The sequence below is a fragment of the Chenopodium album genome, chromosome 25, assembly GCF_948465745.1.
Source record: "Chenopodium album chromosome 25, dcCheAlbu1.1, whole genome shotgun sequence".
Classification (NCBI taxonomy): Eukaryota; Viridiplantae; Streptophyta; class Magnoliopsida; order Caryophyllales; family Amaranthaceae; genus Chenopodium; species Chenopodium album.
Genome location: NC_137858.1, coordinates 22,649,048 through 22,667,021, shown reverse-complemented (window position 1 = coordinate 22,667,021; position 17,974 = coordinate 22,649,048). Strand labels below are relative to the sequence as shown.

Here is a 17,974-nt window from a genome sequence, read left to right as displayed (position 1 = left end):
GTTGATCACTTAAGTCAAGGCGAATCTTGTTTATTTATTGTTTTCTTCACGAATATTGACTAAATAAGAATAACGACTTTTGCAATGTAATTCTTACATGATTGACGCGTGTAAATAAAATCAGCTAACTTAGTTTTTAGGTATCACGTTGCATATATTGTTTGGTGATGAAATTGTGAAAAAGAAAGAGCTAGTAGAGGCCGCACTAGGGCTAGAATAGCGATTCCTTCCCTAAAAGGAACATTACTTTAGTTCCCTCGCTCCCGAACTCATCTCTGGTACACGTAGACCAATTTGGGCATGGGTAAACTTATGATTCGTGCTAAATATCCCTTGAACTCTACTTGGAGAAATTCATGAACGAGGTTTATGAGTTTTTTATACAACTCATTGGCATTTCCTACTTGTTTCTTGTAGAAAAGCGTGATGATAGGATCAATTCTAATTCAAGGTCCTCCAAACAGTCAGGAATTCAAATCCTATTAAACCCTAACAATTGTAAAATCTTAGGCTTTTAAAGAGCCATGGGCATTTAAGGAGAAAGATCCCCTACGATGGGAACACCCTCCTTACACGTGGCATCTTCTGTCAACAAAGAGAATTGCGGCCTTCGCAGCCCCCCAAATCTAGGTCATAGTGACATAAGAGAGGGCACATTTTCCAACGACCCCATAAATAGGGAGATTTCCCCCATTTTGGGTTTACATTCATTTATTACATTATCTCACGACAGAGAAACCATCTGATCTCGGAATCCGAGAGGATCTCACTTTACTCTTTTCGCACCTTTTTACATTTTTCGTACACGTACTAACTTGATCGTCGGAGGCGAAACTCCCACCACCCGTAGTCTCCGTTGTTTTGCAGGTAAAGGCATCCAGAATCTAGTCTTGGTGTTGTAACTCTCCCGAGGGAAACAAAAAACCCCGAAACAAGTACCATAAATGTCACTCATCACTTTCTTTAACAATTTCTATCTTAACTATTTTTTCGCATGATTCGTTGCTAATTGGATTCTCCTTTGCTTATTATTTGATGTAATGTGGATCTTGGCCCTAGTTTACATAATTTTATATTGTTTTGTAGCATTAGTTTGTTAGTTTTAGTCCTCTCTATCCATATAGACTTTAACTTAACTTGAGCTTTGGATCAAGAACACTATTGTATTATAGTTTCTAGTAGTTCGACCCTTGACTTGCCCCTATACTTGTGTTAGGGTAGTTGAATTGAATGATTATAAATTTTTGTTAATCCAAGGAGGTTATCATTCGGCCTAATTTTCCTATTATTAATTCAATATTTATAGGTCATGAAATAATCCATCCCCAAACGTTATTTAACGCAATGTTATCAATTAAGACCAAGCTTTTTCACGGAAAAGAAACATGAAATATATCTTCACGAAAGGCTCCAGAACTTCTTTAAAACAACTACTTGTCGATTTTCACACCATTGTATGACTTCATTGACTCATACATAAGCTTTTAATTGGGGTCATACAAATGTTGCATTTTGTTCAATGGTTAGTCATTCTACCTTTTGAAAAATATATTTTAGCATATTTTTATGGTAATTAAATTACGAGTATTTCTTTGTAAGTTGTGACCAATCTACTTATTCAAAATTTGAATTTCTTCCCTTTTACCCTTATTATTTACTTGTAGTTTTTTTTTGCCAAATTTTTGTTGTACCTGTTTCTTTCTTTCTTTCTTTTTTTTTTTTTTTTTTTGACGAGAAGAAAAAGAATTTCAATGATGAAAGATAGTCAAACGAAACTTACAAACAATTCCTAGACAATCTAAAATTCCAATACAAGTACAAATTACCTTAGAACTAGTTATATCGCGGATTCGATCAACGATCACCTTAATAAAAAAAAACTTCATTCGAAGCAGTTCAATCTGTGAGTTAGCACTAATTCAGCTTGAAATTCACATATAAGTAGTTGTTTGGGTGAAGAAACTCATATGACCTTCTAGATACTTTCGGAGACGATGAAACCCTAAATCTTCAAATTTTAGCACACGAACAAACAAAAAAATAAGCCTAATTGAATAAACCCCATCATAAAGATGGGATCCATTACTAAAAGCAAATAAAAAGTTTTTTGGGCTTACCATCGGTAAAACCACTGGTAGAAGCCCCTACAACAATTTACAATTGAGATCAGAAGAAAAGAGATGGAAGAGAAGAGAAAAAAGGAAAAGAATGAAAGAAAACCTTAAGAAAAAAAGCAGAAAAAATCTAGCAATGGAGATTAGAAAAACCCTCCCAAGGGAAAATCCCTAAAGGGAATAAAAAAACCCTCCCAAGGAGAAAACCTAGATTAAGGATTATTGCTTCTTGTTGTACCTGTTTCTTAAAATTTCGACTTTGTTGTTTTTCGTCCGCGGTTTTATCCTAGCATTCGTTATCAACCGACGAAATATTAATTAAAATTACCTATGAATTTTTCTAACGCGGACCTAATTTCACTCAATACAAATTTTTTTTTTTAACGGGAATATATTACTATATTAGTTACTTTCAGATCATCAAAATTTTTTTAAATTTCCTTTCCACTTCCACCAATGTTTCACTCAGCGCTCAATGTCCCAAATCACGGAATACTTAAAAACTTTAAAATAGCTAACAGCCCGCCTACTGGCCTACTGATTAACAAATCACAAGTAGTCGTAGAAGAATCCTAAGTAGAAGCAGCTCCAAAATAGCCTTGCTGTTTAAAAACATTTCGCAGATTAAATTAGAATTAGACCGCGCAATTTTCATTCCAAAACCCAAACCTCAAAACTGTCCAAACAAAAACATATTCCCAAACCCAAATTTCCCAATTTTCAAAATTCGAAACCACATTCAATTTTTCACCGAACCGAACCGAAATTAGAAATACAAATAATATTCATTCTTAGAACCGCGAAACTTTAACATTTTTTGAAACAATCTCAAATGGCGCCTTCATTCTTCTACAAAGACTCTCACTTCTCTCACCTCCATTTCCACCACCACTCTTCTTCTTCTTCTTTCTTCTCTTTCTCTCTCTAATTTTCTCTTTCAGTTGTTGGGTTATCGAAAACAATGGCTAATCAGGAGAATTGTATGAGGGTTACCAGGCAGTCGGCGAAGCGAAGAGCTGCCGAAGCTATGTCAGAGAACCTACAGCATCAGCCACCGACCAACAAAAGAAGGGTTGTTTTGGGTGAAATATCTTCCAACATTTTGGGGAATTCAAGCTTAAGATCTTGTTCTGAGCCTCGTCCAAGAGGTCGTTCGAGGAAGTCTGCTAAACCAATTAGTAGTTCGTCGATTCCGGCATCGGAGAAAACTCCGGAAGAAGATGTTGTTGGTGTTGGAAAGGTAGCTACTGAAGATATTGATGCTGGTTCAGATGATCCTCAAATGTGTGGGCCTTATGTTACTGGAATTTATGAATATCTTCGGAATATGGAGGTAAGATTGTTAAATTTTTATCAAATTTTCTGTCATTTTGGTAATATTTTTTTGAGGGTTTCGAAATAGTAAATTATTTTTCTTAGAAATGTATCAATTTTTTCCTAATTCGGGTTGATTTGGGAAGGAATTGATTGTTAGGTAGGGTTTTTCCGAAATTAGGGTTTATGTTTGAAATTGAATTGGGGATAATTGAATTTTGTAGCAAGAAGAGAAGAGAAGGCCGCTGGGAGAGTACATGCAGAGAATCCAGAAAGATGTGAGTGCAAATATGAGAGGAATTTTGGTGGATTGGTTAGTAGAGCTTGCTGAAGAATTCAAGGTTGTTTCAGACACACTTTATTTGACAATTTCACACATCGATCGATACTTGTCTCTCAAACCGATTAATCGACAAAAACTTCAGCTTCTGGGTGTTTCTGCTATGCTAATTGCGTCGTATGTTTTCAATCTTCGATTTTGGGTTTATATTTTTGTTTTTTGTTTTTATCTTGTTAGAATAATTTTATTGAAGTTCTCTGTTCTAAACTGTAGGAAGTATGAAGAAATAGATCCCAAACCTGTTGAGAAATTCTGTGATATGACTGAAAATACCTACACTAAACAAGAGGTTAGTCTCAATTTATATTTTCTCCAAATTATTGAATCTGAATCTGGGTTTTTGGTTTGTATTGAGATTGTTACTCATTTTATGTGAAGGTTGTAGATATGGAGGCTGATGTACTCAAAACTCTCAACTACGAAATGGGTAATCCTACCGTAAAATCGTTTCTCAGGTGAGGATCTGAAGTGAATTACATTGTTTATTACATCATTTACATGTACGGTCTCTTTGTTTCTGGTGTGGTTTTGGCGGATACTTTATTAATTAGTTTGCCTTTCCCCTTTTGTTAATTTCTGCAGGAGGTTCACCAGGGTTGCTCAAGGAAATTCTAAGGTATGTTAACTGGCTATGGCGCTGTTTTTTCTGTCTATGCTTGATCTCATGATCTGCTAAGAGGGATTAACTAATCATTAACTTGTTTTGTAACTGTACAGACTCCAAATCTGCAGTTGGAATTTTTGGGTTACTACTTAGCTGAGCTCAGTTTGCTAGATTATGGATGTGTGAAGTTCTTACCTTCTATGGTAGCAGCGTCAGTTATTTTTCTTGCGAAGTTTACAACACAACCCAAAAAGCACCCTTGGGTCAGTATTAAACCTTGATTTGTTGTTTAGTATGTTAGATCCTGAAATAGTGAAATGGAAGTCTATATTAACTGATTATGCATTTCACAGAATTCAAGCTTGCAATCTTATACTGGTTATAAACCATCGGATCTAAAAGAGTGTGTTATTCGGATCCAAGACTTGCAACTAGATCGAAGAGGAGGGTCCTTGGTAGCAGTAAGAAACAAATACAAGCAGCATAAGGTAATGCATTTTGCCTGACTGACTGCTTCTTATGGTTTAATTATGATGGGGCTTTTCTAAGTAGTTTATCTGATGTTGTTCTTTATTTTCTGTCACAGTACAAATGCGTTTCAACATTAGTATCTCCAGCAGAGATACCCGCTTCTTACTTTGATGAAGTTAAGGAGAGATAGATCACTCGGATAGCAGATCTTGCTTATTTTGCCATTGATAAAGCTCTCATTGCTAAATGATGCTACCGAGGATCAGCGTTACACATTTTTTTGTAGATTTAGTAGTTAAATTGCTGGTTGAGTGTAGCAAGCACTTTTGATATGAATTGAAAGCCATGACAACATCATAAGCTTGTATGACTTGACAATTGATGAAGTTGCCGGAGCAAATCTGTGCAGTATATAGGCATGTAATTTAGGGGAAAATCAAAATCTGGTTGTAGATGATTAGTCTAGTCTCTAGTGGTTAATTGAGGATGAATGAAATTAGCACTTGTTGGAAACTTCAAATTAATAAGAATGCATTATTTGCCTCATCTTGCTATATATGCATTAATTAATCTTTTAGATAATATCTATGTTCCTTATTTCTTATGGACCTTTTTTACAATCATGGACAAACCAAATGAAATCATAAATTTTATATTTTTATGTAAGCTGTTCTCGACTTAGTGTGGGTGTTGCAGTATTTCTGCAACGGAAGAGAAGAAAAACAGAAGGTTCTTCATTTACAATCCAATCGATACTATTTTGATCACTTGGAAGATGGATATCATAGCACCAGTCTTTCTTATGTACGTAGAGCTAGGCAATAAGCCCTGCAATTGAACAAATTCATCTCCACACTACTGAAAGTTGTGAATGCCTGAATGTTTGCAGCCAGGTGCTGCAAGTACCTAAGTTGAGAAGTTTTAAGCTTTTTTCTTGACTATATAGCTTAATAGGTAATGTAATTTACATACTCCATATCATTTGCGTTTGTACATTTTTGCTTCAACGAATGCACGAATATGTTAGCATTAACCTTAACTTACCAGAAATACTATCCTTTGTATGACACTGGTTGCGAGCCCTTTACCAAACAGGCAGTAGGTAAACTTACAAAAATGTTATGAATCAGTGTAAGTAAAGGGATGTTTCAGGTTGAGGGAGATGGTGGTTGGCCGATGTATGTGAAACTGATGGCGGTAGGGTGGTGGTGTATTGATGGTGTGGTGGTGCATTAGGGGTATAAAAAAAGGGAAAGGGAAAGGAAAAGGAAATAGCATAGAAAGGGTAAGGAATCCGAGTAGAGGAGTTTGGAAGTAAGAAAAAGGTAAATGGTAGGAATTTTTCAAATAAAGTATCTGAAGGGGAAAAAAAAGGGTTTTGGACCGGAAAGAGTTACAATTTTTTCGAAAATTCTATAATCCGATCAAAAAATTCGTTGGTGCAATTTGAAAACCCGATGTAACCTTTTGCCCTACCATATCAATCGGGACCCCAAGTGAGACCCAAACTGATTAACCTAGTCCATACCCAAATGTTGTTGAAGTTCAATTGGAGTAATAGAGCTAGTCTCCTTATTGATCAAGATTTTATATGAGACAGTGGAAGCACATTGCCAAATTAGTTGAATCCATTGAGATAGAAGACCATATGCCAAGAGGACATGTTGAAAGTATTCCGATTAACCCTGTCATAGGTCTTGCTTATATCAATTTTAACTACCGCTAAGAAGTTCATGCCTTGCTTTAATCTCCCTATTATTATATAATTTGTTAGCCTCTAGTTCTACCTTTCAATTCTAATAGTCTTTACATTTATTCTTACAATCTTACCTATGTACATACTACTAGAATATCTGAATATGAAAGATTAAAGAGTGAGATTGATATAAATCAAATGATAAATACATTCTTAAACATCGACCATGACCTATGAAAGAACCGAGTAGATGTCCCTATATAATTCACAAGTCATTTGATATTGCTTCCTTTGATATTATCCAACATGTTTGATTTTAAAAATTATGAAGTATTACTTCATTATTTGATATACTTAAATCAACCTTATTTTTTTTTGGAAAATTAGAAATAATAAATTAATAATCCCAACTTTCATCTATTTTTCTACAATAATCCCAACTTTGATTTATTATGGAATAATCCGAATGTTGGAGGTTGTTCTTTTTCTTCAATCCCAAAAACCAATGACCAGTTTAATGGGTTAATTTTTTTTATTTTTTTTTAAAGTGACACTTGTCACAAGTGAATTGGCTTAAACAATATAAAAAAAAAAAAGAAAAAAAAAACCAAACCCCAAAATCCCGACCACCAACCAAACCCCAAAAAACCACCAGCCTAACACCAAAGGGCGGCGGCTGTTGCCCTTACCCCTCCCCCTGCGCAGGTTTCCCCCTCCCCACTCGTCGGTCCTCCTTTTCCCGTTTTCCGACTACCCTTAATTGAAACCCCCAACCTCCCTCCACTCGAAAATCGCTTAAAACCACCTGTCCCAAAACCCCCCCAAAACTCCTCGCCACCGTCGAAAAAACCCCAGCCGCTTAGGGTTTCGAGGTGGTGGGAGGAAGGATTTGGGGATTTTGGCAGTGGGTAGGGTTTTCATTGGTGGATTCGGGGCTTTGGGGTGGTAGTTTTATGGGGAATGGGGGGTGTTACGGGGATGGAGGAAGACGACAACGCGGTGGGTTATTTTATGCGGCTGGCCGACGAGAAAGTGGCGACAGGCTGGCAATGGGGTGGTGGGTTGGTAGGGGAAGTGGAGGTGACTGGTGGTTTGGTTATTTTTGGGGTTTTTTAATTTTTTTTTCAATTTTTTTTTGGACCAATCAGGACTTGACACGTGCTAAATGACCTGATATAATAGGTCATTGACTTTTGTTTACCGGTTAGGGATTGAAGAAAAAGAGGAACCCCTAAAGTTGGAATTATTGTAGCAAAATTGATAAAAGTTGGGATTAATATTTCTAATTTTTCCTATTTTTTTTAAAAAGGTCGGGGCCTAATATTTTCCTTATCATTACATCAAACAAACGTATCTCTTTAGTTTGCAGATAAATTCCATATTTTAGGAAAGCAATTCTTAATATTATATTTATGTTTTTTTTATTGTTTTTTTTAGTTGACACGTGTCATTAGAATTGTATCACATATTAAAATATTATTGAATATATATGGAGATAAAATATTTTACCAACAAAATTTTATAATCCTATATTTTTTTATGCTTTAACCCATACACTATATTTTGGATGAATTTGCTTAAAAATTTCAAAACAATCAGAATTTTAGGGGATCTTTTAGCTTATATCCTAAATTTTCTTCCACTAAAGTAAACCACAAATTAAATAGAAAATTCAACAAGCTCGCACATACCAAAAGAAGAAACAAACTTTTCATAGCAAAATGTTGCTCCCTTACCAATATGGACTCTCATTTTCCCCTTGATAATGAAAACAAATTTATCGTCGATTATGAATCTTTTGAGTCAAATAAACTTTTACCTTCCAATGTTGCCTCTTCGTCTTCAACAAACTTTCAAGAATTTTCCGATAATTATTATGAAGAAGAAGAGAAAGATAGAGAAGTTACACCATATTTTACACAACAAGTATATGGTGTAATAGAAGTGGAACATTTTGATGATACTCAAACACCACCCTTTTCATGGAAGAAGTTATGGTTGTATACAGGGCTTGGCATTTTAATGAGTATTGCATTTTTGGATCCAGGTAATGAATAATGTACGTACGTTAATGCCTACACTTTTAAATCCCCGTTATTACAATCTTTAAATAATATATTGTCTCATTCAAGTAAATGTTAATTTTAATGATAATGTGATTATTTTCCTAATGACCACAAATCATGTGCTTTAACAAATGTGGTGGTATATACTCCCTTCAATTTTTTTTTTGTCCCAATAGGAATGTAAATAAACTTTAATAGAAATGAAATTTTGCATTTTTAACGATTGCTCTATACTCTGGTCATGCTTGTATTGGGGGTAATACATTAAGGGGTAATAAAAGTCAAACTATGTAAAATGAATGTGAAAATAGGGAAGAAGAAGAAAGTGATGTAAGAAAATTATGTTGTGATGGTATGTTGTGAGATGAAGAAAGAGGAATCAATACCCTCATTTTGGGGGTAATAGTTACACCAGGGGGAGGGTGGGTAACTATTACCCTCATTATGAGAGTAATGATTCCTCCATCTCTCTCTTTTCCTCATGGCACAACTACCTTATTTTATTGGTAAACACCTTGTCTTCTACAATAATACCTCTAATTTTGTTTTTTTATGTTTGACTTTTATTACCCCCTTAATGTGTTACCCCCAATCTAAGCATGGTTAAGTCATATTATGTAAGGCATTGTTAGGTTAATCTCATTTTTTTCCTTAAATGTGTAAAAAAAATTAAACAAAATTGTAATATTCATCTTGAGATACTTAAAAGAAAATTTTGACATTTGCTACCAAGAAAAATACCACGATTCACATTTGTTACATGTTTGATTTTTTTTTTCTCTTTTTTTACTTTGCTACCACCTAAATTACAGTTTGTTAAAAACAACTACCACATGCCTTATTCTGTTTTTGTTATCGTTAGTGGGGCCCAACCACTGTCCGACCACCTTCTAGCCACCCCTCCCTCATTCCAGCCACCCCTACTCCTTGCTGCCACCAACAATCAACCACCAACGACCACCCAATCACACGCACAACACCTCCCTTGTCTCACCACCATGCACAACACCTCCCTCCATCGTCACCACCCTTTCATCACCATCGCAAAATCTTGCAGCACCATAAATCGCGGCAGCCAGCAGCACCTCCCTTTTCTCACCATCACGCACAACACCTCCCTCCAATATTAGTAGTACCACTGTCACTTCCATCAACAATCAACAAAGCAGCAGCACCGTCATGGCAGTAACCGTAGCAAATCGCAATAAATCGCGGCAGCAGTGGCGGCATCAACAATTAACCACGGCAGCAGCATCGACCAAATATGACCAACCACCTTCACCAAATGCGATCGATCGCGGCAACCGCAACGGCAATTGGAAAAACGTTGTGAAGTCAGAGGAAGCAGAGGGTCGTGAGGTCGTTTAAGGCGGATTTAAGAATGGCAATTGCGGCCAATCGTAACCAACACCACCCTAAAAACGAAACCCTAAAACCTGTTTAGGGCGGTTTTAAGGGGTGGTGTTTAGGTTAAGGGTCGATTTTTTGGTGAGGGAGGGAAGGCCATGGGGTCGTCGGCACCGAGGGAACAACCGGCACGAAGGTGGGAGGGGGAGGGGTGGCTGACGGGCTACAGGCCGACGGAGGTGGGGGGGTTGACGGGTTGTTTTGGCTGTGATTTTTTTAAAAAAGTTTTTTTTTTAATAAATTAAATTATTATTTAATGAAATATTGGGCCCACCTAACGGATTTTGTTAAGTGGTAGCAATATATAACAAATTATGATTTAGGTGGTAGCAAAGTAAAAAATAAAATTTAAACATGTAACAAATGTGAATTGTAGTGCTTTTCCTAGTAGCAAATGTCAAAATTTTCTACTTAAAATTAATATTGCATGGAAAAATGTGCAAAGAACAAGTGGGACAACAAAAAATAATATAGGGAGTATAAATTTGAATAATTTAATGCAATGCAATAACATAGCAAATATAAATCAATCTAGCTTTTCACGTCAAAGCTTAGGGGTTAAGCTAAAATACTAAAGTATATAGTAAAACTAATATGACTAAATAAGTAAAGAATTTATACTCTCCCTCCATTATTTAATAAAATATTTGCAATTAACTATAATTTAGTAACTTACTATTATTCACCTTTATAATAGGAAATATAGAAGGTGATCTACAAGCAGGTGCAATAGCAGGTTACTCATTGCTTTGGTTGCTATTATGGTCAACACTAATGGGACTTTTGATTCAACTTCTATCCGCAAGAGTTGGAGTTGCAACAGGCAAGCACCTAGCTGAGTTATGTAGGGAGGAGTACCCTCCATGGGCCAGGATTTTACTATGGGTTATGGCAGAGGTAGCGGTTATCGCCGCCGATATCCAGGAGGTTGTTGGTACAGCTATAGCCATTCAAATATTAACTAATGGTGTTTTGCCTCTTTGGGCTAGTGTTGTCATTACTGCAGCTGATTGGTAAGCTTCTATCTTGGACCTTTTAAATTTTACTCGTAATTTGTTTTATTTTTTGCCTAAATAATCTATAAAAACAATATAAACGCTAATTATGGAAATATAGAGAATTTGAACGTGTGAACTTTATAGGGCATTGTTTTGGTCAAAAAACTGAATACCATATTCGACCTGGGTTGCGATAATAACAGCTAGATTAAGAAGGCTAAGGTTGCTAAATTAGATCTAGGAAATGAACAAAAGGAGAGGGGAAGAAGACACACGAGATGATGACGCAGAAAACTCCAAGAATAAGGGTAAAAACTGCGGGTGGCTATGAGTCCACCAATCCACTAAGGTTACAATGTAGGTTACAGATTGATAATTGAATGACAATATTGCGACTAGAATACTAGGATTATGATGCCTTTTACAATGAATATGCACCTATTTATAGCCTACAAAATATCCAAGGAGCCCTTAACAGCTATTTCCCTCAATCCCTTGGAATCCGGAGTTGAGGGCCAAAGCTGTTCCTATTTTCTCTCCACGTCTCAGTGCTAGTTATGCAGCTATCATCAACCTGCATTACACCAACCTGTTACCCGTAACCTGGTTTCCTGTAGAACATAAGAATTTAGGATGAAAGGCATGACTACATTGATTTCTACAAATTTTGTTTGTTTATGTGTTTATTATAATTTATAACATCCTCTACTAGACACAATCTTGTATAAGGTAAGTGGATAACCCACCAAACTAGTGATCCCTCTAGTTTTTAAGTGTCATATTTTTTTATCAGCTCATAATTTTAGCCAAACAAAAAGTAATTAATTTTCAACTGTACCCGCTAAACACACAAATAGAGGTATATAGGACCCTTAGAATAGATTGAATCGGTGCTCACATTTTCTAGTTAAGCACGCACTACTACTTTAATAGTCGATTAGTCGGTCATTCAAATTTGCTATAGTTTTGGTCTTGGATGTGCCATGATAATCCTTTTGTCCATTTTTACTCAAACATTTATGATTTTACTTGTAGGATCACTAAAATCCACTTCATTTTGTAGTACCTTTTATTTCCCTTTTTGATAAATCTACTCGTTGGATCACTAAAATCCATACATTGATTCATGTTCATAGGTTATCCAACACTACATTACTAAGTCTATATGTATGAGATGTATCCATGGAAAATCATCTCTCTCATTTTCTTATAAACAAGTTATGTATTCATTATGTTTCTAAAATCTAAATACTCATGAGTCATGACCAATTGGCTTTAATACTACCTCCGTTACATATTATTTGCAATGATTAGACATAAAGTAGAGAGGAAAAATGTCTAATCGTTGCAAATAATATGTAACGGAGGTAGTACTATTATTGTATTGTATGTAGTTAGAATAATATCAATGTATATTTTTAACTAACATTTTTTTAATTTGTTAATAATACTAGCAAATATTTAAGATCAAAATGTATTGTGCATTTTTTTTTTTTTTGAAAGAAAAATGTATTGTGCATTAGTACATGTGCCAACTAAACGGTTGCATATATTGAAAAATGAAGGGAGTATAGTTTATAATGTGTGTACATTAACAAAATTATATTATTGAAATATCAATGGATTGAGCAGAGTTAAATAAGTAAAGCATTAAAATCAATTAAAAATTTGAAAGCATGATGCTCCTTGAAAAAGCACGTAGGTTATAATGATAGCATGGAGTTCAATATTTTATAACATGTCAATGTATTACAGATCTAGGTAATAAACCAAACAAGTTTGAGTATTTTAGGTGGTAACTAGTTATTAGTGTCCGTGATGCTTATGGTCATTACTGTTGTAAAACAAGTGTTTCAAAGGCTACAAATAATAATGTAATTGTTTGATAAAAAATAATATGATGTGACGTGACTTCGTCACTGACTTTGAAAAATGAATTTCGGCGCAAGCGGGGTGCACATTGTATCGCTGGTACGTTCCCTAAGGTTACACACCACTCTCACTCAAAGGCACTTTTGGTTGAGAGGTGGAGTCATCATAAAAACTTATGCCCAAAAGAAAAGAAAAAGTGTGTAGCTTTTTTTTGTGTATATAAAATATATTTGATGAAAAGATTCCAAGCCATATATAGACAATGCAAGGAATATGGCGAATCAAATGTAACCATCAAATGAGTGATTAAATCATAATAATGAGGATGATTTAATCACAATAAACAAGCACTTGAATGAGGCGGTTACATTAGAATAGCAAAAGACCATCAAGGAATCCAAGAGAAAGAGTAGAAAGCCAAATCTAGACATTACAACCCACTTGTGGAAAAACATAGTAGGCCACATCCGCCACAACTTACTTGTAAAGTAAATTGATCATACTCTAGAAAAGCCAAAAACCAACCAAGAAATTTAAATTTTACTCTTTTTACTCCAACAATAACTAGTTATTATCTGATTGATATGAAAATTCAATATATCTAATTTGATATTAAATTAGTTAAAAAGGATTTAAGATCAATATATAAATGCGCAAATATTGTTTGACAAAAAGTTAAAGGCTGGTCATCGCCTTGAGTTAATTAGTGTTTGATAATGTTGAAAAGTGCTTTAAGATCTATACATACATACCTAACAAATGAAAAAACCTATTAGAATTAAAATTAGTTACCAACAATAGAATCATTTGAAATAGTTTTATATATTAAGTAAAATAATAAATTTACTTTGAAAACCCACTGAAACATTCTTGTTTACAAATTTATAAAAAAAACTAACATACATTTTTTTTAAAAAAAGAAAGCAAGAAAAAGAGATTAAGATTTTGGTGTTTAGATATGAAATATTAATTCTTCCATATGTTTTACTTGTAATTATATTTGTTCATACAAAAAGATGTAGATTTAAAAATTTGAAACTATAGAATGGGCTATTTTAAAGGTTTGACTTGTGGGAAATGGTATGAATGGTAGTCCAGTTTTAGAGGCATCGTATCTAAATTTTAATTATATGCATTTATCTTTTTTGGACAAGCAGCTTCGTGTTTTTGTTTCTTGAGAGTTATGGAGTAAGAAAAATGGAAGCAGCTTTTGCAGTCATGGTAATGACAATGGCTATCTCATTCGCGTATATGTTTGTTGATGCTAAACCAAGCGGAAAGGAGCTTCTATTAGGTAACAATTTATCAGCAATATCTGCTTTAATTCATGCATGAGCTAAGGCTCTGTTCTCATTGACTAAACTGAACTGAACTGAACTAAAGTGAATATTTTATAAGAGAAGGAAATTAGGAGCTGAACTGACCTGAACTGAACTGAACTGAGCTGAACCGAACTGAATTTCAATGTATGAGATCAGGCCCTAAGTTTGTTATTTTATTATTATATAACACTTTTTTTTTTTTTGAGAACATATTATTGTATAGGAAATTTTGTCAGAAACAACCATTTATAACAACTATTTTGTTGGAAAAAAAATTTATAAAAATTTTTTGGCAAGGAGAAACCAAATTGTAAAATATTTTTGTTGAAGACAACTAAGGATCTCTAATCACTCAATTAACCACTAATTTTCCCTTAATTCTTCTAATTACTTATAACTCTAACTTAATATCTTTAATAATTAAGTTGATTTATAAATTTAAAAAAAAAAAAAAAAACCACCTTCACCACCACCAACCATCCTCTCCTTCTCCCCCTCCCAGCAGCAGCCCTCTCCCCCATACCCAGCCGTCGCCTGAAACCCCTAACCTCCCGCCGATCAGCCTCCATCATCGAACCGACCCCCTTCCTTTCCCCTTTTTTCCTCGTTGTGACCACCCTCCTAAACCCTAACCCAAAAATTCCACCCAAAGAAACCACCAACAGTAGATCTTCTTTGTATTTGTGAATTTTGAAGTTGAAATTAGATGGGAGGAGAAAGATTGAGGCGTTTAAGGAGTGATTGTTGAAGATTGAGGAGGGGATTTGGTTGCATATGAAGCGTTTTTGTTGGGGTTTCAGGGTGGTTTTCTAGGTTGTGGTATTGGTGGGTGGTTTTCCGGAGGAGGGTGTTCGGCGAGGGTAAAGGGAAAAGGGAGGGGGTCGGTTTGGTGGTGGAGGTTGGTTAGTGAGGGTGAGGGGATCCAGGCGGCGACTGGGGATGGGGGAAGGGGCTGCTCAGCTGCTGCCATTGGAGGGGGAGAAGGAGAGGGTGGATGGTGGTGGTGAGGGTGGTTTTTGTTTATTTATTTATTCATTATTTTATAAATCAACTTAATTATTAAATAGTTAATGAGAGTTATGAGTAATTAGAAGAATTAAGGGGAAATTAGTGGTTAATTTAGTGATTAGAGATTTCAGGTTGTTTTCAACAAAAATATTTTATAATCTGGTTTCTCCTTGTCAAAAATTTTTTATAAGGTTTTTTCCAACAAAATAGCTGTTATAAATGGTTTTTTTTGACAAAATTTCCTACTGTATAACATGGTCATGATATTGATGGATTTAGGTGTGTTGGTACCAAAACTCAACTCCAAGACAATTCAACAAGCAGTAGGAATATTTGGATGCATCATCACCCCGCACAACATATATTTACATTCTGCTCTCGTTCAATCGAGGAAGGTAGATGTAAAAAAAATTGGCCAAGTTCAAGAGGCAATCAATTACTATTCCATTGAATCATCAGTGGCACTTTTCGTCTCCTTCATGATAAACCTTTTTGTTATGACCGTTTTTGCCAAGGGATTTTATGGAACAACGAATGCTTCAAGTGTAGGCCTTGAAAATGCAGGGCGATACCTTGAGGAGAAGTATGGAGGTGGTCTTCTTCCTATTCTTTATATTTGGGGTATCGGGTTGTTAGCAGCCGGACAAAGTAGCACCATAACTGGAACATATGCTGGACAATTTATTATGGGAGGTTTTCTTAACATTCAGCTAAATGAATGGCTTAGAGCAGTCATAACAAGAAGTTTTGCTATAGTTCCTACTATGATTTTAGCTATTATATTTGATAGATCGGATGGGGCAATGGATACTATGAATGAATGGCTTAATGTGCTCCAATCGATTCAAATTCCTTTCTCTCTAATACCCCTTTTTACTATGGTGTCAAAGGAGGAGGTGATGGGAGTTTTTAAGATAGGACCTACACTTGAGGTTTGTACTTGACATATATGTTCGATGTTTCATACAAGAATCATGTCTTATGTTATTCTAGGTCTAATGTTGCTGATATTTTATTGCAGAAGGTGGCATGGACAGTATTGGCAGTGGTAATGATGATTAATATCTATGTTTTATTGGACTTTTTCATTAATACTATCGACGGGCTATTACTTGGGGTTCTATTCTGCATTTTATCAGCGGCATATATCGGATTTATCATATATCTTATTTATCGAGATGGTTTCTTTCCAATAACTTTGCATAGGAGGTTATTTGAAAGATTTTCTTACACTTCTAAAATTGAAAGCGCGAGAACGCCTCAATTTCAAGAGTTATGAAGTTTAATTTGACTTAGAATGCCCAATACAACTAAAGAGAATTTAGGGATTCACTATCATATCATCACAAACAATTCTATTGTTTTTGTTGAAATCAATAAGTTGGCATTTTGACTTCTACAATCATGAAGAGATTGCTCACAAAAAGGGGGTGAATAGTTATTGAAGATCAAATTGCGTAAAAAATTCTTGCTCATTGTAGGTTAACCATCTGCAATGGGGTGTTTCACCCGATCCGAATCTTATATTAGAGAAGTGCATTGAACTACATTTTAAAAAAAATGAATTTTGTATCGAGTCGAATATTCATGTGCTATGTATTAGGTCATTAGTAAATGTTTTTAATTTTAATTTTCGCCATATGAAGTACATTCAGCCTAACCTATATATGAATTACTAACCATTCAAATTTTTTAGCTACATCTTTCATTCCCTTACAGCAACGAACCAAATTTAGGAATTATATTCAAAGATGAATGACTAAAACATTGTAACACCCCCAAATTACTCTCTAATATTAACAATAATAATCTGACTTAGGGAGTAACTTGGGAGTATTACCGCCACGTGATTACGTAAGTCTTAACAGAGTTTTGCAGCGAAAAACAACACTTATCTTTCATTAATAATAATAATAATAATAATAATAATAATAATAATAATAATAATAATAATAATAATAATAATAATAATAATTGTTTGATAATTGTTTGAAACACTTCCAAGGTAACTACAACACTAATACTATGTTTACTAAATTAAACTAGGTGATCACCGCCCATCGTTCCCAATGCAGCATATAATTCACGTCGTCTGGTCGCCATCACCTAACTACTCATCAAAATGATAAGTAGGGCTGTAGGGAATATTTCAAGCATTATAACCCCAAGCTCGAACCCCACTGTGATCATACACTTAAGTATGGTGGCGTCCAAAGGGAAAAAAAAAGAGAGCAAAAGAGTCGCCAACAAGTTTTAGGAGCTTGTAAACCGTTCACAAGGTGAAGGTTATGCCCCTTAACGATCCATGAGATCGTCAACTCCAAAAGGTCTTGAACCAAATAGGGTTCGGGGATGAGGGTACGAATCCAATCTACAAAAGAAAGGACCCGCCCTATAAAATAGGCCTCTACTTTATTCTACTCGTATTCATGTGCGCTTTTTGACTAACATGCAAGCATTAGATTTAGCCCTAAACCTGTTTAATCTATGTTGGTTGAATATTAATGCACAAATTACACTATTATTGGCGATCACTTGAATTGAAATCATATTAGCCTAAACGAAATTATTAAATTATCTTATTAAAGCGTGATTTCAAGTACAAATTCTCTTTATACATGCATAAAAGGTGTGATCAAGCAATAACAATAAATATAAATCAAGCAACATAATAATAATAATAATCATAATCAAAATCAAAATCATGTTAATAATAAAGCTTAAATATAATAGCAAGATCCTAGGCATGATACTAACAAGAT

The 17,974-nt window shown here is 34.9% G+C and overlaps 2 protein-coding genes across 2 annotated transcripts; both read left to right on the top strand.

Annotated features, from left to right (window-relative positions):
* Positions 1 to 2,812: 2,812 nt before the first annotated feature.
* Positions 2,813 to 5,335, top strand: LOC145614560 (putative cyclin-A3-1). Its single transcript, XM_081669616.1, has 8 exons — positions 2,813 to 3,447; positions 3,653 to 3,885; positions 3,982 to 4,057; positions 4,147 to 4,223; positions 4,351 to 4,384; positions 4,486 to 4,635; positions 4,726 to 4,860; positions 4,959 to 5,335. Exons 1-8 carry the CDS (start codon positions 3,076 to 3,078, stop codon positions 5,031 to 5,033), a joined length of 1,152 nt encoding a protein of 383 aa, XP_081525742.1. The 5' UTR covers positions 2,813 to 3,075; the 3' UTR covers positions 5,034 to 5,335.
* Positions 5,336 to 8,279: 2,944 nt separating this feature from the next.
* On the top strand, positions 8,280 to 16,491 carry LOC145613883 (metal transporter Nramp3.1-like). The gene is made up of 5 exons (XM_081668922.1): positions 8,280 to 8,586; positions 10,710 to 11,025; positions 14,040 to 14,176; positions 15,492 to 16,144; positions 16,234 to 16,491. Exons 1-5 carry the CDS (start codon positions 8,280 to 8,282, stop codon positions 16,489 to 16,491), a joined length of 1,671 nt encoding a protein of 556 aa, XP_081525048.1.
* Positions 16,492 to 17,974: the final 1,483 nt, after the last annotated feature.

Coding starts and splice junctions, on each gene's coding strand:
- LOC145613883 (XM_081668922.1), top strand. CDS start 8,280: ATGGACTCTCATTTTCCCCTTGATAATGAAAACAAATTTATCGTCGAT. Junction 14,177..15,491: donor CGGAAAGGAGCTTCTATTAG/GTAACAATTTAT, acceptor TGATGGATTTAG/GTGTGTTGGTACCAAAACTC. Junction 16,145..16,233: donor AGATAGGACCTACACTTGAG/GTTTGTACTTGA, acceptor ATTTTATTGCAG/AAGGTGGCATGGACAGTATT.
- LOC145614560 (XM_081669616.1), top strand. CDS start 3,076: ATGGCTAATCAGGAGAATTGTATGAGGGTTACCAGGCAGTCGGCGAAG. Junction 3,448..3,652: donor AATATCTTCGGAATATGGAG/GTAAGATTGTTA, acceptor TGAATTTTGTAG/CAAGAAGAGAAGAGAAGGCC. Junction 4,385..4,485: donor TTGCTCAAGGAAATTCTAAG/GTATGTTAACTG, acceptor GTAACTGTACAG/ACTCCAAATCTGCAGTTGGA.